The sequence below is a fragment of the Wyeomyia smithii genome, chromosome 3 (genome assembly GCF_029784165.1).
Source record: "Wyeomyia smithii strain HCP4-BCI-WySm-NY-G18 chromosome 3, ASM2978416v1, whole genome shotgun sequence".
Classification (NCBI taxonomy): Eukaryota; Metazoa; Arthropoda; class Insecta; order Diptera; family Culicidae; genus Wyeomyia; species Wyeomyia smithii.
The window spans coordinates 98,671,446-98,697,968 of record NC_073696.1 but is presented as its reverse complement, the minus strand read 5'-3'; the positions used below and the strand labels follow the sequence as shown (position 1 = coordinate 98,697,968).

Sequence of the window (26,523 nt, the reverse complement as noted above, 5' to 3'; positions counted from 1 at the left end):
ACACTAGTATGTCATTTAGACAGCATTATTCTACGATCATCAACCAATCGTCAACTTGGCTTAAAATTTAGGATTGGAAAGGAGTTCCACGATCCTGGTACTTTGCGCACACTCTACTGCCCTCTGGTATGCTCAATTTTAGAAACTGCCTGCGTTGTTTGGCACCCGTATTACGATTCTTGGATACAGCGAATCGAGCGCATTCAAAAGCGATTACTGCAGACAAACGCACCCCGTACGAACTATGGCCAGCATGAACCTGTTCGTCGGATAGCCCTGGTTTATAATCGACTAAATGATAATTTTAATTTCTACTATAGTTAATTAATGTGTATTGTTTGTTTTGACTTTATTTATGTTATCTGTACCGGACCTTTGTATCTCCGTATATGTTTTTGTTTTTTAAAAAGATGCTGGGTTTTTATGCCGCCTTGACACTCGCCTACCAATGTCTTTCAAGGTGGCTTTTCCCAGCCCATATACACTTACTTATTCATTAAGGCTGCTAGCCGGATGGATTTAATTCAATAAATAATAATATAAAAAAATAATAATAAATCATTGGAATTTGATTTTTTTCTATATACATTATTTTGAAAAATGACAAAATTGATATTTTTTCCACCGTGTTACTTACATTTGTTTTCTACAATTCTCTCTCAGTAAATTTTATTGTACAATCCAAGGTCTCAGTACTACAATACTTTGGATGCTTTGAAAAGATAACCTATGAAAAATTGCATACATACGTCCTTTTAGAAAATTAGTCTTGAGTCTAAAACATTCCTCCATTTGTGAAAAATACGCAGTTTACTAAACCAAATACGTGTTTCATTAAAATCAAAAACGGTCGTTATTCGATCATAGGTCTTTCGGCAATGAAACGCTCATATACATGTCTAAGAGGAAGGTTAAATGATCAGATTTCGAAGCATGTTCCTTGTTTATTGAACGTCATCGTGAAAGCTTTTAACCAAACGGTCACTTTTCTAAAAACTAATCTAATCGAAGGGTTTGAGATTGCACAGGTCAACTCTCAGTCCCGCCAGCACATAACCTACGATAGTGGACGGCTCCATGCAAAAAAATTCGACAGCCTCGCACGTCACGTCTCAAAATTGTGCTGTTTCAGCTGTGATTTGCATTTCCATTTATAAAAGTCAACGACTATTTACTTTGCGGTGGACCTAGTAAGTGCACTATTCTATCGTAACGACGACGACGCTATACCCGAATCAACAACGAGGACTTTGAACCGCCATACCGTCATCTGCCACTACCGGGCAATTCTCCGTCTGGCTTGTTAATTCTCTCGCATATCCTTGCCCGGTTCGTTCTATACAAAAAAGAGTACAACGCATACCAGACAGCAGAACCGATGCTGTAAAAACATAGCAGCGTGGCGGCAGAACCGAACCCGGAGAAAGGGATTCCAGTCAAAACAAAACATTTTCGCAATGTAATCGACACAGAATATTCTCATCGGTTGGCTAGAAAACCCCTTCTATTGTTAAGGCAAAAATCTCACACCTTCCAATAACTACACACATCAAATTGAACTGTCGAGTCGATGTCCTTTCTTGCCGAAAGGGTCGGTGCATTGAACGCCGATATCCACTGGTGAAGATAGGGGTTTCCGTACACATCTGCGGCTTATCGTGCACATGTTCAGTGGTAAGGCGTGACACGGTGGGAGCCAGACGAGAAACGAACGTAAACGTTCAGTCCCCACCGAATGCAGCATTGTGCTAACAACAGTAACGTCATCGCCAGACAGGAAGCGAATCTTTCGTCTTCCGTTCAAGAGCCAATTCATTTGCTAGTCCATTGGAATAACACCGCAGTGTGACGGTTGAACCACAGAAACTTTTCCCGGTTGGAAAAATGCATTTCCGGAAAACATGCCACGATCTACCGAAGGAAGGTACTTTCAGTTTTGCATAAAAATCAGTACGCTAGTTTTTCGATAGTATCTTGGCTGCCCCACAACCCAGTGGAGTATGTTCATACTATGAAGGCGGATTTGTTTTTTTTTCCTCTGTCTTTCCTGCATTTGCTAACAGTCGACACCGCAGCAGTCAGTACCGTTTCCTCCAGGCAAGTAACGGCATCAAGCCATCGCAGCGAGCAATTCAACAGCGAACAGACAGCAGCAATGTGGCTGCAGCCATTTCGAAGTTAGAATTTTGCACGTAGGCCACTTTCCTCTCTCCCTTTCAAATCAAACTGACCACGGAACATAGCAACCAGACCTCCATCACTATCAACAACGAACGAGCACAAGCACATGCACCGGGCGTTAGTCTAATCAAATATCGTCAGTTCAACTTATCCGTTCCATCACATTTCTTATCGAATGTGCTTTGGAGCTACACAATGTTAGGGGGTTTGGCAGTCTAAATACCATTTTTTTTTGTAATGTTACGTTTAGTTGGGATCTCGAAATAGAAGAACGACTTACAATTATTTTTTCAATTCAATCTTATATGTAATTAGATACAAGCGCATCGGAACACAAAACAAACATTAAAATGATATAAATTCCACCTGATCCCTCATCTGCCCGCATATCCGTGTTTTTATTGGCTCGTTGTCCGGTGTTTCCCTCTATCTTTTCTTCTTCCTAGGTCATGAACACTGTATCAGAAAACTGTCCGTACAGCTTTTTCTTGAATATTACAACATAGAAAAAAACATAAAAATCGATTCACTCTAGCGATAACTTTAGGTTGTATGCAAGAAAAACTGTTCAAGAACGAGCTGTTGGGTACTAAAGCTCGATTCATTTTTCGTAGTTGAAGCTGATCGGAAGCAGTATTAAAAGGTGTTGAGAGCAATTAGCACGCTAAGAAATTCAATACGTCAAAGCACCGTCAGAAAGATTCATCCTCGAGAATTTCGATCTTTCTGTGAGTGTTCGACATCGGACCGGGTAGGGTCCGGTTAGTCAGCCTATAGGATAGAGAGAAGACGTAGAACTCACCGTTATGGTAACTGTCACACCAAAACGGCGGGTTACCCCGCCAAAATAAGCTTCGCGATGTTATTTTGCGTGACTTTTTCAATATTATACACAGTAAAAAAAATTTACATTACTTTAAATGCACATAAATGGAGCATTGGAAACCACGTAATATTCCGTGTGGCATTATATTCACATGCAAAGTAAATGAATATATTGTGAATTTGCATGCATATTTATATTCGAAGCTTTAAGTTTATATCAATTAACGTACAAATTTACATGTCTTAAAACGATTCTGTATTGTACATTATTTACGGTGTGGAATTGTATATGTTTTTCACTTTATGTGCTAGAAATCGTTATGTGCTTTCATTTGTATTAGTTGTAAATTTCATTTTTTGGTACTGTGTATGTTTAGGGACCCAAACACATCTCACGTAACAGGAATGAAACCGTATGACAGTAAAGCGTATATCAAACATGTTTAAATTTGATATGTGTTAGAGTCACATTCCGATTCGGAACTTGACCTTCTGTTTACTATACACAGACTTCGCAGCCAACCGTTAAGTGGACAATTGCGGGGCTAGCGCTACGATCTTACTGACACTAACAGTCTCTCCCGAGTCAAGACTCGAACCTACGATGAATGACTTGTTAGGCCAGCATCGTACCTCGAGAGCTGGGATTCGAAAAACATTAACAATTCTTTTTTTAAATTGTACTTGCATACAAGTTGTTCCGTAAACTAGCAAGTCCCTTTTTTCATCGTAACTTGATTGCAATACTTTGCGTCAAAACTTTCGAAACTTTAAAGGCCTTCCAGCCGTTTTGGTGTGAGCTTAATGGAAGTGAGTGTCATGGCGTCTCTCTTTTCTATAGGCTGACTAGTCCGGTGAAAGTCCGGTCCGGTCCGGTCCGAAGTCCGATCGGACCGGAACCTTCTAAGTCCGATTTTTTTCCGGACCGGACCGGAACGAAGCCATCCGGACTTCGGAACGGACCGGGTAATGCTTTCCGGACCCCGGACATTTTCGGTGAAAAAAAAAATTATTTAATTTAGGTCATAGAACGCAGCAAGTTTTTCATCCTTTTTGATTTTCTTCGCTGCTTTTATTAAAAGTCAACCCATATAGCCTTGCTCGCCTTTCTAACCTGTAATATATGCTTTAATTGATCACATGGTTCTTATTAAATTAGAAAGACATTGATTGTTACATTTTTTCTGCTATTTCAATTTTGCTCCTGCTATCACTTCGAAACTAGTGAACAACTGATAGACTCGCACAACTTGTTCTGAGTTTGTGCTTAATTCAAGGTGGTCAGCGAAACGGGAAAACCTTGAAAACCGGGGAAAAGTCGGGAATTCGAAACTGAACCGGGAAAACCGGGAAATTTATCATGTCCATTGTTAACATTATTTTTAATTTACACATGCTTGGGATCTGTTGTATTAGGTCAACGCACTATACATTTTCTGCCATCTCACAAACACTGGAAGGCTCGAGGAACCATTTAGTTGGTCTCGAGGTAAGGTGCTGGAGTAACAAGCCAGTCGGCATTCGTTAGAATCTCGGCTAAGAGAGACGACCGTTAGAGTCAATAGGATCCTAGCGTGTTACAGATCACTGCTTCTAGCTGCTTTTTATTCCCAGCTTTGGGTCGTTACTTTGGTCTCCTGTAGAAAATTCAATCGGGTGGACTTTCAACCCACCTATACCGTTGGTCACTGAGCGAAATTCACAGATTATACACTAATACTGAGCGGAAACAAGTCAAAAGGACTCACAATTAATTTAACAAAGAACAGGTTGAAAATTACGAGACCATACAAAATTTTTATTAAAATTGCTTTCCGCGGGAAGGGAGAGTTAGTAGGGATTTATTTTTACTTGCGCATATCTTTTTTCACGATGAGACGTCCGTCGGGCACTCCGCTCGGTGGGGGTGTAGATGTTGATTGGGTGGCTTGGCTGCGTTGCTGTTTTAGAGTTGCGGTGATTTCGCTGGTCGGATCCGGTCTTCTGGCCAACTGGGCGTTGTAGTATCGGACAAGGCGGCCTCGGTGGTTATCGGTGAGGCGTCACAAGGGTAGCAACGGCTTGTCGATCGCTGGATTATCGGCTGGCGGGTAACCCGGAGGGTGTCACTGTTGCACTATGGATGACTTCAACTGGCTTTAACTCGCCTTTCACCACGGCCGCGGTTTTCAACGACGCGCCAAAACTTAGCGTACAAAATGGTTTTCCAATTTGGCCACAAAAGGTGTCACTTAGGGCGTTATTCCGCCAAAACTTCGAAACTGGATATTCAACGCGCGACTACACTCCTCCGGGTTTGATTTTTGATTATACAAAAATTCTCCCGCATATTTGCTATCCGACCTTTTTATTTACAACCTGTCCGCTTTCCATCGTAGACCCTCTCTGCCGCGTAGCGCACTACCCCGTTGTTTGTACCCGACGACTCAAAGCTTTTATAAACTTATCGTTTAGTTTGGTGCCAGGGTTTCATTTATCATTATTTGATTTTTTTTTAGAACAATTTATTGACTTGACCTAATCTACGACTTGTTTTCTCCTAAATTTAAATTTTATATGCATGCAAAATACAACAAAATAGTTTAAATAAATAATTCATATAAACAAACAATAGAAATAATTTATATACAAAAACTAAGCAAAATGACACCAAACGAGGCTATTAAACAAAAATTAAACAAAACTCAAACATAACAATGGAGTATGTAAATGCAAAATTTTTGCTTAGACATTTACTGACAATTATTTATACGCGTAAACAAACAACAGGCATCGTCAAACACAAATTGTGGACCTGGCACTGCGGTTTGCTGACACTAAAAAAAAATTCAATATAAATAGGAGTAAAGATCAAGCTGGCTCAGCGACCAAAGGATTTTATTGTGACCGTCAAAGAGTTTGGTCACAAGCTCTAGTCCCGCAATTGTTCTGTACACTAACAGTTGGCTGCGATTGTTTTTCTCTAATTTGTCTCCCTTCTCATTCGCACTGATTAGGGCTTCAACAGTAAGTGGCGATCAAACATCAAAACAACCACTACTTTACAGGATCAACGTCTAATGTCATTTATGGCTGAGTTTGTTTCAAAGTTATGTACCGAATTCTTCACAATTGATGTAAAAATACTCTTTAAAAAGAAACAAGATTTGAATCTTGGGTTACAAATCGCCAACAAAAACCTACAAAGCCCAGGGAAGGTAAAAACTTCAAATTACTAAAAAATATTTTGAAGGCCAGAGAAGTCAAGAATGATTCCAATAAAATTTTATATGTTAACTTGAAATAGGCAAAAACTAAACTATGATAGAAAAATATTTTAAAACCTGAAACAAGTAATGCCTCCACCAACCACGCTGGATCTGGGTCGCTCGAATCCCAACGCCATAGCTGTCGATGGTTGTGTGGTGACGTTATTCACTCACAATCAACCAAAACTGATCTAGATTCAATCCTCCGGAGATTTTCTGAGGCGAAAAATCTCTGGGTTCTTCTATCGCATGGGAAAGTGAAGCCGTTGGTACCGGTCCGTTAATCAACGGATCGTTAATTAAGATTCTAGTTGAAGTCGCCTCCCCGGGTATCGGTGATTGAAATAATAGTGGCAAAAATAGACCATCAGAAAATAAGCAGAAACAAAAAAAATCGTAACCTAACCCGTTCCCGGCGTATGATGCCATATGGCATTACCTGACATTCAAACTATGATTTGAGTTTAACATTTATACTTGAAAATTTACACGAGGAAACTATTCAGCATCGTTAGAGTATAGATTGATGCTTAATATGCAATACAGTTTATGTTGATTATGCATATAGTTGATTAGTAATAAGAGTTTAAAGTTCATTGTTTGAGGTAAAAACTGATTTTTCTCCACCGGTAATCAATTAAGCTTAAATCCGCTTGAGAAAATGTTTTGAGGTCAAAAATTTCAGAAATTGATTTTAAAGAGTTTGCGTTTCAAAAACCAGATGCAACGAAAATAATTTAAAATTCAATTCAAAGTTTATTGAATAGTATTCTAAAGGCTTAAAATGCAGAGCCTGTCTTTGTTTTTTCTCAAATTGCTTGCATACTCCTCTAAAATCAGAAAGATATATTTTTCAAATAAAAAAGGCAAAACTATAAGGGCCATTGCGGAAATCATTCGCCTAAAAAAACCTGGAACAATACCACGTAAGGATAACAATGGTATCAAATTAGTCCTTTCTATATTGTCAAGACAATAACTGAGCCTCAAGAGATCCTTAAGAAAACGGAAAAAATATTTTGAACGACAGAAATACACACATGTGTTCATAATTCAGCTCACAATTGCCATGAAACATTTACAGAGACTATAAAAAGATAAAAGATATGTTCAAATGTTTCTAAAGTTCTCGATAAAAGTCAGCAATCAGATTTTAATTTAAAGCCAGAAATGCACCATATATATGAAAAGAATTCAATGATATTATAAAAGTAATAAATTCAATTTTTTTAAATAGATTTTTGTTGAAAATTCTGAAATCTAGAACGCGGAATGAGAAAACACAAACCAATCTTCTTATTTAGTTCAAAAAGGCAAAAATTGTTTCTAAGTAGCAATAAAATTAAATTGATTTAAATCTAGAATTTCAAATAGATTTTTGTTGAAAATTCTGAAATTTAGAACGCGGATCCAGAAAAAAACAAAACAATCTTCTTATTTAGTTCAAAAAGGCAAAAATTGTTTCTGAGTAGCAATAAAATTAAATTGATTTAAATCTAGAATTTCAAATAGATTTTTGTTGAAAATTCTGAAATTTAGAGCGCGGATTCAGAAAAAAAAACAAAACAATCTTCTTATTTAGTTCAAAAAGGCAAAAATTGTTTCTAAGTAGCAATAAAATTGTATTGAAGCCTGAAAGAAACTAATAATATCAATTTAAAATCAATTTCAAAACTGAAGTGTGTGAGCACTAGGAAATGGGTAATAATAAGGTTGAAAATGTAAAAAAATATTCTTTATATTTATATTTATTCTTAAACAAATTTAGAATTGCCAGAATCGGCTATCATTGCAGATTCAGGCAAGGCGAAAAACTATCTCGATTCGAGGTCAAAAAAATATGTTCTAATTATTTCAAATACTCTGAGAAATAACTAGAATGTTTCCTCTCATCAACTAAAAATGACTATGAACAAGTTATCAGGAAACAAGAAAAGAATAATAAAAAAATTTTAAAGTCAATTCAATAAAAAAATTTAAAGTCAATTCAATTTAAAATTAGGTTTTGAAAGAGAAAATGAACTCAGAATTGGGAATTTAGCTAAAAAAATTGCTAAATTTTAATCTGACGAGAAATCAGAAGAAGAAACTCTAGAAAAGATTCCAAATTGAATTTAAAAAAAATCCACAAACATATTTGAAATTCAATTTAGAATTAGTGGAAAATGAATTTTTATATTTTATTTTTAAATAAGCACTTTGAATAAGCCCAAAATCCGTAACAAAGCTTAAAAACAATTAATGAAATTTCACAAGGCTTGATGATAGAAAATGATTTCAAAGATTTGTCGTTTCCGAAGCTCAACAGCAGCCAAAACAACTTTAAACTAAAGTCCAAATTTGTAAAAATATATATTAAAGTTTTGAAAAAGCAGAAACCAGTCCTACAAAACGCAGAAAATCTCAACCGGAGAGTGCAGAAAGTTACATATATTGCTTTAGTTAAACAGTTTAATTAAACCAGTAATTATTTACGTAAGTCTAAAATGACAGAAAATTGTTCTAAAAAACGGTTCAAAATAAATAAAAAAATTATGTGAAAATATTCTGAAACTTGAAGCACAAATTGATTCTAAATTATATCCTGATTTTAGCTGAGTGAAATAATGAAAATCTCAGCCAAGAAAAGTCCAAACAATCAACAGTAAATACATGTTGGCCGAAGAAGTTAACCCTTTTTCAAGGTTTGAAATAAAATAATGATATTAAAAACAAGATTCTCTCACAAAATTATTTTGTCAATAAATAAACGTGGTTGAACTTATAGATTTATGCGTTTTAAAACCGGATAAAACATCAATTTCTAACCGGGAAAAAACCGGGAATTTGAAATTGGAAATCTCCTGGCCACCTGATAATTGAATGTCATCAGCTAAATTGGTGGAAAGTGAGTTACAATATACATAATTTTTGTTTCATTTATGGTATTGTTTATTTTCTTTTCATCATTCAGGACAATTCTGAAAGATTTCCGAATCTGTTAATGTCTGTTATGTTAATGCAGGGCTGAAAGTGGTCAAACTGGTCAGAAAAAGTGACTTTAGTGACCAAAACTTTGAAAAAAGTGACCAAAAAGTGACTCCAAAGCTTGAAAAAAGTTACCAAGAAGTGACTTGGAAACTTGAAAAAAAGTGACCAGGCTTTTTCTGATTGTCTTGCATAAATCATTCAAAAGGGAGCAGTTTTTTTGTCCAAAAATCATGTGGGATTTTTCAAGAAATTAAAATAAATATTTGCATAACAGAACATTACGCTACAATACGAAAAACGTTGATAAACCGATAAAGCTAAGAGCGGTGATGACAATTCAACAATTCAGGAGGCCTTTCAGTATAAAAAAGCAGAGATAAAAACACTATAAAGCATTTCCAATTTAAAACAAAGAGAATCGAATCCAACACAGAGGAAAAAGCTGTTTTTGCTCTCCCAATTAAAAATTCAAAAAATATCCGCTAAAGCGTAGTTTTATACTGTTTTCCGATGAGTTACTCATTATTCCATGAGAAAAAAATATTTTTCCTTAACTAATGAACACCTTCCAGATTTTCTAATGTTTTCTAAAGACCCTAACCCTGTAAAACATTGAATAGGGAAATTGCAAAGCTAACACTTGCATAAACTTGCACTTACAAACAACTCTTCATGATGCAGCCGATCGATTACAGTGCCAATTGAATGTATAGGAAAGAATTGAGCTTCGATTTTTTTCATCGGTCAAAAAAAAATAAACCTTTGCTCACTACGAGCGCGAAAAAAATCTAATTGAGCTGAATTTTGCATCCAAAGGTGAGAACACGAAACTTTTAGCCCAACCGCTAAACGAAATTCGAAGGACTATATTTTTTTCAGGCATTCCATTGGCCTCAGCTAAAAAGTTCCCAGAAAGTCGATTTTTTTCAAAAAAAAAAACTGAGACGGTTTAATAAATTTATTATTTTAATGCAAAACATTTAGCATAAAAAAATATATTTCGACGCTTTCATAAAAAATTTTTACTTCGAAAAGTCGATTTTCGTCTCTGTTTGTTTTTGAAATAAATTGACTTGGTACCTAGAAAATTATCGAGCTTGGAGAGTGAATGGAGGATTTGATTGCAATTGCTGAGATATTCATGACAATCAGTGGCAAAACGCTGGGTAACACCCGAGCGGAAAATTTGCAAGTCAACACCCTCCATCCATGTTGCAGTAAAATCATCTTGTAACCAGTAATTGTATTTTATTATTTTTTCAAATGAAATAATAACAGCATTTAAAGCAAAGCAAAGCCTTGGTGCTACATTCCGTATCGGAACTCGACCTTCTGTTTATTTTACATAGACATCGCAGCCAACTGGTTTAGTGTACAGGACGATTGCGGGGCTAGCGCTACGACACTAATATTCTCACCCGAACCGGGATTCGAACCTGCGACGACTGGCTTGTTAGGCCAGCATCGTATCTCAAGAACAGCTCATGGTTTAGCCGATTTTAACACGTCTTAGCTTAGCAACAGCAAATTGTCCGTTAACATCATCAAAATCAGTAGCGTAAGCACGGTCGTTTTTAATTGACAATTGGTAATTGATAGCACTGCACTGGTCGACAGAAGCAAAGAAAAATTTCTCTAAACTTTAACTGGAAAAATTATAACTCTTTCAACTGTTCTACAGAGGAGTAACCCGAGTGAAATTTGGGTAATATTTGATTATGAAGCGAAAATAAATTTGATTTCATTTAATCATTGTTGAGCTGGAACTCTGTTTGGAGTATGAGGCAGAGACCCATCAGGTATTTTTTTCTTTTTACCATGTACATACGCGTAAGCTCTTAACGTCAAAATTTGTTAAAAAAAGCGCTTTTCAAACGGGTCGCAAATGTCAATCCGGACGTTTGCGGATGAGATATTAACAAGAATATGCTCGTGATGATATGAACTTTCATTCCCCCGAAGATTATATGATAGGATTCCACGGAATTTTTACCTTCCAAATACAGAAAAATCACTAATTTCGAAAAGTTTCTAAGAGTAGTTATAGTTTTTTAGTGCCGAAATTTCTACCAACCGGTTTACTGGAATTGAACATAGAGAACTCATTTACTGCAAAATATTGATCAAATGTCATTTTTTGACGCTTGGCACAAGTTGTTAGATGATTCGATTCCCAAAAAAAAAGCTTGAAAATTTGTCAATGTTTACACTGCCGTTCTACGTATATTTGTCCCATGTTTCAAATCACGCAAACGAGAAAAACGATGTTAAAGTTTTACAATATTTTTACGCATTGTGTCAATGTGACAAATGCAATTGTACGTTTCTAACCAGTTTTAACTTGCAATAGACTGTTTTCAATAAATCTAGTTGAAGGTTTTTAGATTTAACACTCTTTTCCATAAAAATACCCACTGGGACAATAATGCCGAGAAATTTGCCTTCCAATAGGTAATTTCTACGCATATCAGTCCCACCACGTGCATTCGATGTTTCCCAATACAAAGTTCGTACTTGGAATACTTGGCTGTTTTTTTTAGTTTTTAAATAGTTTATTTGACACGGCACGATACAATTTATGTTTAACTGAGCCAAGTACATTTTTTTTTAATTCTAAATTAGCAGGGGAAAGAGGGAGGCCTTTTTTTTATTCTCGCAGCCGACTACGAGCTAGTGGGGATTTAATGTGAGAGGAGGGGTGTTACAATTTTGTTTTTAACTATACAGAATGTATTCATTTGTACGTGGCTAACCAGTGATGTTCTATTTGAGCAGTTTTGGTCTGAGGTGTCTTCGTACAACGTCAAATCAACGCTACCACAACCTTCACACGAACAAAAACCTGTTGAAGGAGATTCTGATGAAGGAATGGCAGAATATTTGCTCCGAAAAACTCAAACTGAGTACCAGAATCGGGAAACCTTTAAAAAGCGCAAAAAATAGGAATTGTTGATCAAATTGTGGGAATTTAACAAATGGTTACATATAGAAAAATAGCTCCAACAATCGTTATAAATATTATTTATTCAAAAAATCATTACGCAATTCCAGCGTCCCCGAGATTTCTTAGTACCTACCTACTAATAAATTTCCGCTCGTAAAAGCAATCTAGAGAATGCACTCTCCATGTTCAGACTTCCACTGTACAACACGGGGTCACTCAGTGCATGAGTCATTCGAGTGAAGAAGGAAAGCACAAACTAGCCGACTGGATTGCTCTGATAAAAGCCATTTACAGGTGGATGCTGCGTCGCTTCCAGCGACTTATGGGACAGTGACAGTGTTTACCCCGCTTCTTGGAGATGTCAATGAACCTGAGCTGAAATTCGTGTGGAAACAAGTTAGCGCTCGCTAGGAGGAGATGCATTTTGACTGTAACAGCAACCATAAATAATGGACACAGAAATCCGTTTTGACTAGCACGGAAGATTTTCTAACTTTTTTCTTAGAGAAATACATCCATTCTCTTCGCATAAATTTCAATAAATTTCATAAATCTCAGTCGCAAAACAAATAATATTGTGACTGCTAAAAATAATGTTTTCTCGAAAATATCGTTTACAGTTTGAGATGTCTTAGTTGAAAATGAAAAGTGGTAATGAAATCACATCCTAATCTACCTTAACGACAAACACATAACTTATAAAAAGCAAAGCCTTGGTGCTACATTCCGATTCGGAACTTGACCTTCTGTTTATTTATACACAGACTTCGCAGCCAACTGTTAAGTGTACAGGACAATTGCGGGGCTAGTGCTACGATCCTACTGACACTACAGTCTCTCCTGAGTCGAGACCCGAACCTACGACGATTAGCTTGTTGAGCCAGCATCGTACCTCGAGAGCATCTGGAAGACATAACTTATATAGGGAAACTGCTCCATTATTCATCTCATTAAGCTGATATCCACGAAGAATGCACGGATTGACTACCAAATTTTCACGAAATCATTGAACAAATTAACAAAATACGCTCACGTGCTCTTATAAAACCGCCCAGTATTGTATATTCAGTAAACTTAGCTAGATTCATCCTGAATTTTATAAAACAAACCTTTTTTCACAACGCTTCCACATCCATCTTAAAACCTAAATCACTGCTCAATTATTCATCTCACGACGCCCCCATATTCATCACACTGTTGACCATGGATGAATCACATTATCATGAATGAACGTAACCGCAGACCGTCGTAGTAGGTTACTTAAGTTTCCGCTCTAGTTGTTTGCGTGCAAAATTGGTAACCTAGGTAACCACTGCAGTGCTGTCGATTTATGTCGATTATGTCGGGATAATTCAACATTTTCAGTATGATTTTTTGCGTATTAACAGAAACTGATTTGGCAACTTTTGATTTTCTTCAACGCAGTAAAAACAGATGAAAATACATACAGCCCGTTGTAGCCGTATAGAGCAATGCGCGGATTTTGTTATCTGAGGTAGGTGATTGAAATAAATGAGTTTTCAAGTGCAGATGCCCGACTATGATATCAAATTTAGAGCTTTCAAATGAGTTTTTGAGCATTCTACTCTAGCAATCTCCGATGTCTCCGTCCGGCATGGTATTTTGTCAATTAAACTACTGGGAGAGGTAGTTTTTTCTAAGACCAATATCGATCTCCCTACTCTATTGCTCTATGCTCTTTTGCTTTCTAAGTCTAAATCACACCCTCAATTCGTGTTATTAGCATCCTCGAAAAAATCAAATACATTGCCTACATTATAACTTCAAATATAATTCATAGGACAACAAAAATGTAATTAGTTCATGAAATGGTGTCTTCAGTAAAATCGTAGATAGTAATTTTGTCTTTGTCTTTGTCTTTAATTTTAATTTTTTTTTTTTGAGGGGCATATTTTTTATTTATTTTTTTTTAAGGACAAAAATGTAATCTACAACTTTGCCGAAGACACTATGTCAATCAAACATACTGTTTTGGCAGTAGAATTTATTTCAATAGAGCACTCTTTGGGGAACTAAAATATTTTTACAGTAAAAATGGTTCGTTTGATTGGCATAGTCTCTTTGACAAAGTTGTAGATAATAATTTTGTCCTTTCATAAAAAGACGTACCCTGTGAAAAAAAAATTAATTTTTTTTCAACGCATTATGCCTTTTTTCCTGATTTCTCCATGATCGGACCTGTTTCATTGTTCGTAGTTTTTATGAAAAAAAAACAGATTTTTAAAATATGAGCTTTCTCAGATTAGTTTTTAATTTTTCTTTTAACTTTGAAAGAAAAAATTTTTAGAGTGTATATTTTTTTTTCTAAATGACAAAATAATTATCTACATCTTTGCCGAAGACGTCGCACCGATCAAACTTAATTCAAAATCAAATTTAATTTTATTTTTTGCTTCAAGATTAAAAGGAGCTGTCATTGGCATTAGTCCTGCGGCTCATCTAACCCGCAGAGTCGAAAAAAATACGAAAAACGAAACATAACGCCCTCCAGCGATCATTGAGTTTTGTTCGAGTTGCTCGAAACGAAATGCGCAATGTCACCCCTGGCACGCAAATTTAAACAGCACTTGAAGTCTCACAAGTAAAAGCTGAAGCATTAAAACATGTCAGCCCGACTAAAGGTAAGGCATATCTCCCGGAGCTGTAGTGTAGCAGAAAACATAAAGTTTAATTTTCAAGCAAATTATACATTCTTACCGTTTCTTCACTTGATACAGCTGCTTATAGTTTCACTTGAGATATACAAATGCAAATACCAGTTAAAAACTTTATAAACTAGTGAACAAACCTTGCGCAGATAAAGGGAGTGAGTAGCCTCAAGGTTACAGAGTGCGCTTTCGAAACATTCTCGTGGCAAATGTCTGATCGCATTGCCTGCCCAATTATATGCTGTTTTTTATGATTTTCTCAGTTTTTGGGCAATTTTTGCTACACATAAAAAATTCTGTTTAATTATATTGAAATCTTGTCGACGTGTATACTTTTCAAAGAATCGCGTTTGCCTTTTCAAAGGTATTCGGAATTGCTAATAGAAATCGATATGGATACTTAGATGGTTCGGGTGGTAGATGATTTTTGCGCGCGTCATTCGCAGAGGATCGCGGTGTTTGAATCGTTCGCTCAGGGTAGCGAAAAAAATTTCAAGATAAAATTCCCCGATTTTTCATGTAATGTATAATTTTTTTTCTGATATTCTTTAGCTTTCAGCACAAAACCGTTAATGAAAGCCACTTCGAAATCCTTGTGAAAAAATAATCGATTGAATATGAAACCAAGCAGTGGAAGTCCTGCATTAGGGGTCGTTCAATATTTACGTAAGCAAATAGGGGGGGAGGGGGTGTATGCCATTTTCTTACGCTATCTTACAGGGGAGGGAGGGGGAGAATTGATTATCTTACGTAAGAAAAATATTGCGTGGACGGTAAAATTCATGGAAGGAAATTACGGAATTACTCGAACAAAGGATAGAAGAGGAAATGAAGTACTGTGCTTGCTTCATAATGATAAAACTAAAATAAAAAAAAAACTATCCATGCTGGCAGTAAGATCTTACTATGGGGGAGGGGGGGTATCAAAAAAACTTACGACGTCTTACAATGGGGATAGGGGGGTTGAAAAAGTGGAAAAATATGCTTACGTATTTATTGAACGGCTCCTTACCCTTTTAGTTATACTGGAAATCCGGTTCCGGCATATTGAAAATCAGATCGGCATATTGAAAAGAGCTAACTACTTCGACCCTTATCTGTTTGCTGTTGATTTTTCGACTTTTCATGGCTGAGGAATGCAACTCGGCCCATTGAGTAAATCCTGAACGAGGTCTAATACAAAGGGCACACTTGGGGTTTTTTGAAACGTGTAGCGTGCAGAAAATATCATTCTCTCAAAATTTTCATTATTTCACCCAGCCTTACGATATAATTTAAATTCAATGTGAGCTTCATGCTTCAGAATATTTTCACAAGAGTTTTAATTTTATTCCAAACCGTTCAATTTTCTGTCATTTGAGACTTACATAAATTAATTACTGGTTTAATAAAACTGTTCAACGAAAGCGATATTTGTAACTTTCTGCACTCTCTGGTTGAGTTTTTCGACGTTTTGTAGAGCTGGTTTTTGCTTTTTCAAAACTTTAATACATACATTTTCATAAATTTGGAATTTAAATTCAAAATTGTTTGGCTGCTGCTGAGCTTCGGAAACGACAAATCTTTGCAATAATTTTCTATTATTTCAAGCCTTGAGATATCTCATCAATTATTTCAAGCTTTATTACGGATTTTGGCCTTATTCAAAGTGTTTATTTAAAAATAAAATATAAAAATTCATTTTCCACTAATTCTAAATTGAATTTTAAATATAATTGTGGATTTTATTGAATCCAATTTGGAATCTATTCTAGGGTTTGTTTTTCTAATTTCTGGTCAGACTGAAATTCAGCAACTTTTCAACTAAATACCCCTTTTTGACATCATTATAACTTTTTTATAGTCATTTTTAGTGAATGAGAGGAAACATTCTAGTTATTTTTCAGAGTTTTCAAAATAATTTGAGCACATTTTTTTACCCTGAACCGAGATAATTTTTCGCCTTGTCTGAATCTGTAATAATAGCCGTTTTTTGGAAATTTTAAATTTGTTTGAGAACCAACTTTTTCCTTTTTTTAACTTTATTATCACCCATTTTCGGGTGTTCACCGACCTTGCTAGATTCAGTTTAAAAATTGATTTATATTTGTGTTGTTTGTTTCATTCGGGCTTTAATACAATTTTATTGTTGCTTAGAAACAATATTTGCCTTTTCGAGCTAAACAAGAAGCTTGTTTTGTGTTTTCTGACTCCGCCTTCTAAATTTCAGAATTTTCAACAAAAATCTTTATCAAAAATTGAATTTTTTTAGTAGAGAAAAATCAGTTTTTACATTAAACAATGAACTCCAAACTCTTATTACTAACCAACTATATGCATAATTAACACTAAATGTATTGCATATTAAACATCAATCTATTCTCTAACGATGCTGACTAGCTTCGTCGTGCAAATTTTCGCTTATTTTCCGGTCTATTCCCGCCACTATTGTGTCAATCGCCAACACCCGGGAATGCGACTTCAACTAGGGTCCTAACTAACGACCCGTTGGTTAACGGACCGGCGCCAACGGCTTCACTTTCCCATGCTATAAAAGAACCCAAAGATTTTTCTCCTCAGAAAATCTCCGGAGGATTAAATCTAGATCAGTTTTGGTTGATTGTGAGTGGATCACGTCATCACACAACCATCGACACTTATGGTGTTGGGATTCGAACCCAGATCCAGCGTCGTTGGTGGAGGAGTTAATTGTTTTAGGCTTTAGATATTTTTTATCATAGTTTAGTTATTGCCTATTTCAAGTTAACATATAAAGCCTGATTGGAACCGTTCTTGACTTCTCTGACCTTCAAAATATTTTTTTAGTAATTTGAAGTTTCAACATTCCCTGGGCTTTGTAAGTTTTTGTTGGCGATTTGTAACCTAAAATTCGAATCTTGTTTCATCAAATAAGTTATTATCATTATTATCAATTTTAACAAAAAATATGAATAATTTGGTACATAACTTTGAAACATACTCAGACATAAATAACATCAAACGCTGATCCTGTAAAGTGGTGATTGTTTTGATGTTTGATCGGCACTTACTATTGAAGTCCTAATCAGTGTGAATGAGAAGGAAGACAACTTAGAAAAAAAAATGGCAGCCAACTGTTAGTGTACAGAACAATTGCGGGGCTAGCACTAGGATCCTATTGACTATAACGGTCGTCTTTTTTAGCCGAGAATCTAACATATGACGACTGGCTTGTTACTCCAGCATCTTACCCTGAGACCAACTAAATAGTTCCTTGTGTCTTCCAGTGTTTGTGAGATGGCAGAAAATGTGTAGCGCGTTGAAATAATACAACAGATCCCACGAATGTAGTAAATGAAAAATAATGTTCAAAATAAACATGATAAATTTCCCGGTTTAGTATTGAAATTCCCGGGTTTTTCCCGGTTTTCCAGGTTCATTTTCGAATTCCCGTTTTTTTTTCCGGTTTTCCAGGTTTTCCCGGTTCGCTGGCCACCCTGTAATAAGTTATCTTCGCGCGCAATATTGTACGACCTTTCTATCGCAGTCGTGGAGATGCAGAGGTAAACTCGGACTACAATAACAACGACTGTGACACCTCACAATCTCCTTCTTTACCCTAACGACCGTACGGGCGTGGTCGGCGCCGTTATGGATCTATACAAAGCGGAAGTTACGGAATTGTTGTACATTGGAGATGGTAAACTAATCCCATGTTGCCATATACGTGGTTTTCCGTGCAACTTCACTTGCTCAGATCCATCACGGAGGAGCAACTACGAGATGTGCGGTCAAGTTCAAGGTCACAGAGTCCGCTTTCGTTAGTGGAATCAGACCGTTCGCTGTCAGAGAGAAACTTTCACGCACAGGTTCATTCTCAGACTCCCTCCCATCCCATCCCTCCTTTTTCTGTCACGCTAAATTGCAGAAAAAAAAGGTAAATGAATGTCCATCCCTCCATCATAATTGCCAATATTTGGCAGGGTACCTAACAAGGCTCGGTAAAGAAGAGCAGTAGAGTCCGTATATTAGCGTGTAGAGGAAAGGGTAAATGTATAAAAATCCGTAACTGACCACGGTGACAAACAAAAACCTGCCTTTCCGTTTTGCCTTTCTCCTAGAAAGGTATAGCAATCACTGGAAAAACCAAAGGTATAAAAGTGGTCTCAATGGCCGAATGTCATATACCACTCGACCCCTTTCGACGAACTGAGCATTTTCTGTATGTATGTATGTATGTGTGTGTGTGTGTGTGTGTGTGTGTATGTGTAACTTTTTGTTTCTCACTCACTTTTCTCAGAGATGGCTGGACCGACTTTCATGAAATTAATTGCAAATGAAAGGTCTAGTTGCGCCATAGGTTGCTATTGAATTTCATTGTAATCGGATTTTTAGTTTAGAGGTTATGTATCAAAATGTAAAAATCACGAAACATTAATATCTCAGAAACCACATAACCGATTTTAATAAAACTGGTTTCAAATGATCGGGCTGTCTCCAAAACCCTTAACTTTTAAATTTCGTAATGATTGAACATATGGTTCAAAAGTTATGTAAAGAAAAGTTATCCTGAGGTTGTTTAAACTCACTCATTTTTCTCAAAGATGGCTGAACCGATTTTCACAAAATAATTGTCAAATGAAAGGTCAAGTTGCCCCATAGGTTGCTATTGAATTCCATTGTAATCGGATTGTAACTTTGTCCGTTGTTCATAAAAATGTGAAATCACATAATGAAAGTAAACATGTTGACTTTCTCCGAACGATCACTGGCTAATTAAAAGGTAGAAAAGTGATCCAAATGGCCGAATGTCATATACTACTCGAGTCAGTTCGACGGATCGAGCATTTTCTGCATGTATGCATGTATAGGTGTATATGTTTGTGTGTACTCACACACGTATGTACGTGTGTATGTGCACCTGTTTCTGACTTCTGACCGATAGAGATGGTCGGGTTTGATGTTTTTCAAACCCGTACCCGACCCGAACCCGATTTTTTTTTCGGTCGAAACCCGAGCCCGACCCAGACCGAAACTTTTTTTTTCGTTCAAACCCGAACCCAACCCGAACCCGAAAATTTTATTTCCATGAAACCCGCACCCGACCCGAACCCGAAATTGTGAAACCCGAACCCGAGATTTCATAGATTTTATAGTCGAGTTTCGGGGTTTCATACCCAAACCCGACCTAAACCCGGCATTTTCAAACCCGAAGCCGACCCAAACCCGAAAGTTTTTTTTTACCAAACCAGAACCCGACCCGTACCCGACACTATCAAAAAAATTCAAACCCGAAACCCGACCATCTACTGACCGATTCTTTCTATCTTGGTGTCAAATGAAGGGTCTATTTGAAACCTGCTATTGAATTTCATTGTATTCAAACTTTTAGTTTTGGCGCTGCGTCAAAATGTGAAAATCGCTCTCATACTTCAGAAGCTATGAAAATAGTTGAATTCAAATTAATGGGCTTTTAAACCACCCAAAGAGTGGATATACCTTCATTGAATTGTATTTGACAATTCAAGGATGTTTTCCTTGAACCGGAAGCTGCAAAATCGGGTTTCAAAGTGAAATATGGAGTTTACTCCCGGCTTGCGGGCCCCGGATAATGTTCCTAAAAAACATTGGGTAATGTTTGTCCCTTTAAGGTTGTTTTCCAGAAATCGGAAGCTACTATGTATCTAGAAATTTAAAATGGCGTTCTAAGTTGACTTCTGGTCTCTAGGTGTAACGCTTCCACAATACTCATAATGGATGATATTTGGTCATCTTAAGTTGTTTTCCAGAAACTGAAAGTCGGTATCTTCGCGGATTTTTCGCGTGATGTACTTGAAACATATTTATTTCATAATATTTGCATATGTATGTTTTAATGTATGCTCATATGTGTGTGAATGTTTGATATAGTTGTGCTGTTGGCTATCCGAAATTCCTTATTTAGAGTGAAAAATGAAACCAGCGGAAACTTTCAAGGAGTATTTTTTTCTATTAAATCGTGTAAATCTATTTCAACATATAATAAGTTTGAATGAGAAAGGTTGGGTCTCACCGCTAGGTGGATTAATTTGGGTTTTTTCTCTGTGTGGACTCATCACTGCGATCATAGACATTTGATCAATTGTGATATCGCCTAGGAGTTTTCTGTACTTCGCTATTCGTATTATTGGCTGGCAGTACCACTATTGAATAAATGATACACTTTTTATTTTATATCCGTGGTTGTGTGTGAGGTTTTACCCTTCCGTTTTAAGCTTACTGCTCTACTATACCCAAGCCTCTTTCAATCCTACCAATATCACCAAATTAAAATTCCCTGGAGATAGAGCTCACCTAACGTTCCTCTTTGGCCAGGTTTATTCAAGAAGGACTTATTATGCCAAGAAAAAGGGATCTTATGGAAACCTCGTTCCTCCTACCAACACCGCGTCACAATCACAATTCCCTGAAGAGGCTCATAATGCTTTACATCTGGTCAGTTTTATTATATGTATATGTAGGACTTATATTTTATCAAGAGGAAGCAGTCTTATCGAAACCTCCTTTCCTTCCTCCAGCCAATATCACACCGCAATTACAATTCCCTGAACTATTATACGTTACTCAGACCAGTTTTATTATAAGAGAGACTTATTTTTTGTTAGGAGAAAAGTCCACAGGGGTACTATGAAATTTAGCTTGAAAGAAGGGTAAGTAGTGGAGAGAGCGTGAGAATTAACCTATGTTAAAATCCTTTGAAAACCTAATAGCCTGATTCTACTAAGATTCCAACCCACGACCACCCGCTTGTCAAAGCAGACTCTGGTGCTTATTACGAGAGTCACTTCACGGTGAAATATATTTCACTCTCACGCTCACTTCACTTTTTGAGACCTATTCCCGATTCCACCTCAAGTGAGGCGACAAAAATTACCTCCGTGAAGTGAGATTGACAGTGAAGTGAAATTGAGAATAGGACAAGTGAAATGTTTCCAAATCGGCACACCGATTTCGAGCTCATTTGTTCAATTTCTTCAGAACTGGCTCCCGTTTTCCACTATTATCATTCATTGGAGCATATAATAATCACGAAAATCAATTACATACTTCGTGACCTTTCAATCGTTCTCGAGAGATGAAGCTATATCTGTGTCCAACAAACGTAAATTTATATTCAAATTTGTATTTCAAAACAATTGATTTTAATATTTTTTTGGCTTTAACTATCTACGATTTGTAATCAACTCAACTGTGGTTTGGTACCATCAGTTTTCTATTAGGAGTCACCTTGATACAAATTAGTGATAAGCGGTGAAGTTACATGTACCCTTATTTTCAGTTTCCTAATTGAAATTCATTCTTTAAGCTGATTTTTTCTCTCAACCAAATTCGTTTTCCAAAAGTTGAATTGAATAGCGAGAGCAATTATTTTAAAATGCCTATTTAGCATTAAAAAAGACTTAAAATAAAATCCTTTACCCAGGTTTTGAACAGGACTTAAGATAAACTGAATTTCGAGATAGCTCTAACTTTTCCATGCGCTAGATATCGTGTTTTTAATTTATATTAAGAAATTTGACATTGGAAGTAGTAGCCAGTTACTCATGTTAAAAAAAAATCATTCAAAGCCTAGCATTATTCAGCAGCTGGAACTTTCCTCTATAAAACATTTTAGAATGTAGAACTACTCACCATCGAAATGCGTTGTAATGAAAATACACCAACCCCAGGCCGTACAAAAACGCCGGATCCTTCCAATAATCACTTTTTAACGCGTAGAACTTTTGGTATGCGGACAAAGCTGAAAGTACAAACATTCGTCCAGTATTAACTCTCACTAAAACCCAAAACCGACGCCTACCTTTTTCATAATCCTCAAGCAACAGGTGGAAGTGGCCCAGTTTGCAGTATGTCTTCGGATCAATGTTGATATCTTTCACCGGCTGAACCGAGCCATCTGCTGGTGCCGAAGGTTTACCATTCGTGTCTAGCTTTGTGACAGCCTCGACATCGATGGCTTCCTTCTTCACCGCATCCGATGGATGGGTGCCGTGATCCCCGCTGGACATTATATCGGCGGGAGGATTTTCATCCGCTCTGATATCGTCAGCAGACAGCTCATCTTCGGATTTGATTTTGACCTTTCCGGTAGATATCAGCTTGGGCGAGCCGTCGCTGGAAAGTAAACCATCGGATTGTTCCTTTTGGTTCTGAGCCTGTATCAACATTCGCTCCAGATATTTGACGGCCTAGCGGAGAGAGGGAAGCAGCTGAATTAGCTTATTTATTTTTTAATTTAATTCGGACGTTCCAGTTACCTTTAGCACCAAAACTTTCTTCTTGTCATTTTCTGGAGCGGACAGCTTCAAGAATCCGTACTGGCGACTAAAATATCGATATTGAGAATGTTGTTAACAATAAACGTTATGTTGACAGATGCTATATAAAAGGGGTTTTTAATATAATATTTTAATTATTTGTCGTTAGCAAGCAGCCTCCTGTTATAATAAAGCATCCGGCTTGAATTGTTGTATTTATCGCTTGGTCTCTTGAATTCACGATATGTCAGTGGAAAGGTCAACATACAAGCTCCGGTGGAGAAAGCGAGACGGAGCGATAAATGCCAGAATGGCCGAATGAACAAACGAACCTGTCGAGCAGAGCCAGCGCTTGCAGTTCCTGGGTGGAAATATTGATTTCATCCAAAATCATTTCTTGCTGCAAATTTCGAACGCGTCGCGACCAAAGCTAGCACATTATCCGTACCGAAAAACTGGAAAATATACGGATTTTAAAATAGATTCCCGAAACAAATGCACAACAATTTGCGAGAACAAATCCCAATACGTGTTGGAGGAAAAACACTCGACTTGAGAAAACTAATCAGTCGGCTGTCATGCTGCTCACGCACACACTCAAACGACAGAATTTCGCGCAGTACAGCAGTACTGTCAGAAAAGTGAGCAATCAAACTGTTATAAAATGAATGATTTCGAGTTGTATAGTATCTTACCAGCCGTGGACCCCTCTACTAATATCGAGCAGATTGCGCACACGATCTGCCAGCTGTCAAAGTTAATAATCGTCTGATTATCGAAATCCCATATTTGTACAGAAAAACAACAGAAATAAGTGGTAGTAAGCAAAACTGGACAAAACGGCAGATTATAGAGTCTTATAATGGATTCAACAGTTCCGGAACCATCGAAACAACTCACGACGGCCGATGCACTAGCAGCTCGACGGGAAGCTCGCCGAAAACGAATTTTGGAAAATTCGAACAATCGCTTGACCAAAATCACCGGAAGGGAACATAACGAACCACCCGCTGGTAAGTTAAAGCTCCAATACGCCTTCAATCATGATAACGATCTTATGTCTCCAGAAGATTTCAGTGTAAATCCTCCGGAAACTATCTATCCGGATCCAGAAGATGAGCGTGATGTGTACCAGCAGCCGGAGCTAAACACGATTTTCTCCGGAGCAGCTAACCTACCCGCAAACGGAGATATATTCCAAGAGTTCTCCACAATTTTTGGCACTGCTGCGGCTAACGGTAGGACAGGTGCTCCCCCACCTCCCGTTCCAGATAGTACCCTAGTTAAGATTCTTCGTACAAAAATCCACATTGCGCTAATGGGAATTATGGTGTACCTGCTTTTTGCCACCGAAAGGCAGCATCTGATCGGCGGCAATGTGTTCATCCTGCTGTTGGGCTGGGAAGTGTTGGAAGTGTTCCTGCTGAAAACTTACCAACCCAAAGGTTCGTTCCTAGATGTCATATTCCTTCTAGGAGGAATATCAAACAAATACTCGCAAATGATAGTCAAATTTGCACAAACACTCAACAAAGTACTGAAGGACGTGGCGTTCTTCGTGTTCTTTTTTGTTGTGACCCACTTGGTGTGGAGTGTGCTCGTACTGGGAATCGAGGTGAACTTCGTGTTAAATTATGACAGCCTTGAATCATCGGTATCATAGGGCCAAGGGTAAGATAATTCCGCTAGTTGTCGTCTTAACTTTCATGAAAAAAAATGAACCAATTAGTTCATCCAAGGCTTTTTTTTGTTTTGAAACCGGTTTCGAAAACATCTAACAAAATGATAACACTAAAAAACCTCAAACCCTCTACTGATTTCTTTCAAATCTGCCCTTACGTTCGTTTTAGTTGTATCATTATTATGGGATAAAAACGTAACATAAATTGAACATTGTACAATTATTACAATCCGAAAAGCTCATGAGGGATTTCGTGTTTGCTGACATTGGATCTAAAAACTCAAAAACCTTTCGCGTTAAAACTATGGCATCTATAAAATTGTTGTAACTTGTAACAACTTCTTCAAACCAAACCTGAGTAATTGCAACACTGGAATAGCGTAATACTACTTTTATTTTTATGGCAAACTTATTCTTATACAAATAGGTATTCTATTTTGCAACCGGTTAATATTTTCGGTCAGCTTCCACTCCGAACTCGCATCAACTGTATAACCATAGTACTAGTAAAACACGTACCTCGTCCTGCAGCTGCGACCAGTGTCAGAACTTGAAAATTGACTTCAACTTGTTCACGATACCGTTCCTTGTCTGGTTTTGATTTACCTCCCTAACCGGTTGCTCTTGTTGAATTGTAGAATTTTTGGATGAACTATTTACTCCCGTATCCCTATCCTCCTGTTCTGCATTGATCTGCTCCTGGTTGGCGGCAGAACTGACGTCAGATGCGTGTGCTGTTTTGGTTGGTGTTGATGATTTCAAAAGGATGTTTTCATTCGCTTCTGGATAGGGACACCCGGATTCCTATTGGCGAGTGACTTTCTTGGTTTCTTTCTTCTCCGTAATGATAACATTCTTACGACGGATAACGTCCATATTGTTCTCCGCAGACATTTTCTCCTCCCACTGCTTGACTTCGTTATGATACTTTGCCAACCCATCTGCGGCCCGACGATTGTACGGTTCTTTTTCGGCTTCGCTCATTTTAGCCCAGCGCTCTCCCATACTTTTGAGGTAAGCAGAGTTTTCCTCCCTGTTAAGATTTTTCGGTCTCTGTTCCAAAACATACAGCAGAAACCCGTTCAGAGGACGTTTAGGTTTCCCAAGTTCCTTAATCCTCTTGCGTTGTTCTCGTCTGCTTTTTTCCTCTAATTTTTTCAGTCGATCTTGGCGAATGTCATCCTTTTGCTGGTCCGTTAGTTGATTGAGATATTTAGCGTTCTGTTGCAACCAAACGGCTTGTTCTTCCTTAAAAGCTTCTGCTAACTTTGATTTCTCAGCCGTGTCCAACTGATTCCATTGAACCGCGGCAAGCTTCGTAATTTCCCGGGGTGTTGCTACCGGATTCTTGGCCATCAGGGAGGTCCGAACACTTTGCGCATATTTTATGAAAGGATTACAAGGTCGTTTGGGCCTTTCCGGGAGTGTTGATTCCTTCGATGCTGGACACAGCAGATTGGTAGAAATTTGAATACCGCATCTCTGCTGATAATGAAGGGAAGCCACTGGTCTGTAGGGCATGCGTTTTTTAAAGACAGTCAAACAAAACACAAGATGAAACTTACCGTTTGGTAACAAATAATGTTGATGAAAGGAAAGACCTTCCTAAACCGAATGCTTGCATGGTTGTTCCTTGGATAGATTATATTGAATTTTGAAACGATAATGCTAAATAAATCTAACAAATTTTGTAAATTGAGAACGCAGTTTGTTTGTTTGACGTTTTATATATTGTTTACCTATTTTGCGC

At 37.3% G+C, this 26,523-nt stretch overlaps 3 protein-coding genes across 4 annotated transcripts in view; 1 reads left to right on the top strand and 2 right to left on the bottom strand.

The window, feature by feature from the left end:
• Positions 1-23,651, bottom strand: part of LOC129726917 (histone demethylase UTY) — a 138,357-nt gene extending 114,706 nt beyond the window's left edge. Inside the window, exons 1-4 of the mRNA XM_055684173.1 lie at positions 23,425-23,651; positions 23,093-23,159; positions 22,636-23,023; positions 22,467-22,575 (exon numbers count right to left, since the gene is read on the bottom strand). Of these exons, the coding sequence (XP_055540148.1) occupies positions 22,467-22,575; positions 22,636-23,023; positions 23,093-23,159; positions 23,425-23,486 (626 nt within the window). The 5' untranslated portion in view covers positions 23,487-23,651. The remainder of the gene's footprint in view (positions 1-22,466; positions 22,576-22,635; positions 23,024-23,092; positions 23,160-23,424) is intronic.
• Positions 23,652-23,819: 168 nt separating this feature from the next.
• Positions 23,820-24,983, top strand: LOC129729786 (uncharacterized). 2 transcript variants are annotated; one of them, XM_055688608.1, is made up of 2 exons: positions 23,820-24,105; positions 24,163-24,983. In XM_055688608.1, the coding sequence occupies exons 1-2, from the start codon at positions 23,955-23,957 to the stop codon at positions 24,753-24,755; spliced, it is 744 nt and encodes a 247-aa protein (XP_055544583.1). In that variant the 5' UTR covers positions 23,820-23,954; the 3' UTR covers positions 24,756-24,983. The 2 variants fall into 2 exon arrangements, with proteins under 2 accessions (XP_055544583.1, XP_055544582.1); XM_055688607.1 differs by having other exon boundaries at positions 24,160-24,983.
• A 166-nt stretch (positions 24,984-25,149) lies between these two features.
• LOC129728049 (transcription factor A, mitochondrial) lies at positions 25,150-26,523 on the bottom strand. Its single transcript, XM_055686417.1, has 2 exons — positions 26,339-26,523; positions 25,150-26,283 (listed from the first exon to the last, which is right to left on the bottom strand). Exons 1-2 carry the CDS (start codon positions 26,395-26,397, stop codon positions 25,578-25,580), a joined length of 765 nt encoding a protein of 254 aa, XP_055542392.1. The 5' UTR covers positions 26,398-26,523; the 3' UTR covers positions 25,150-25,577.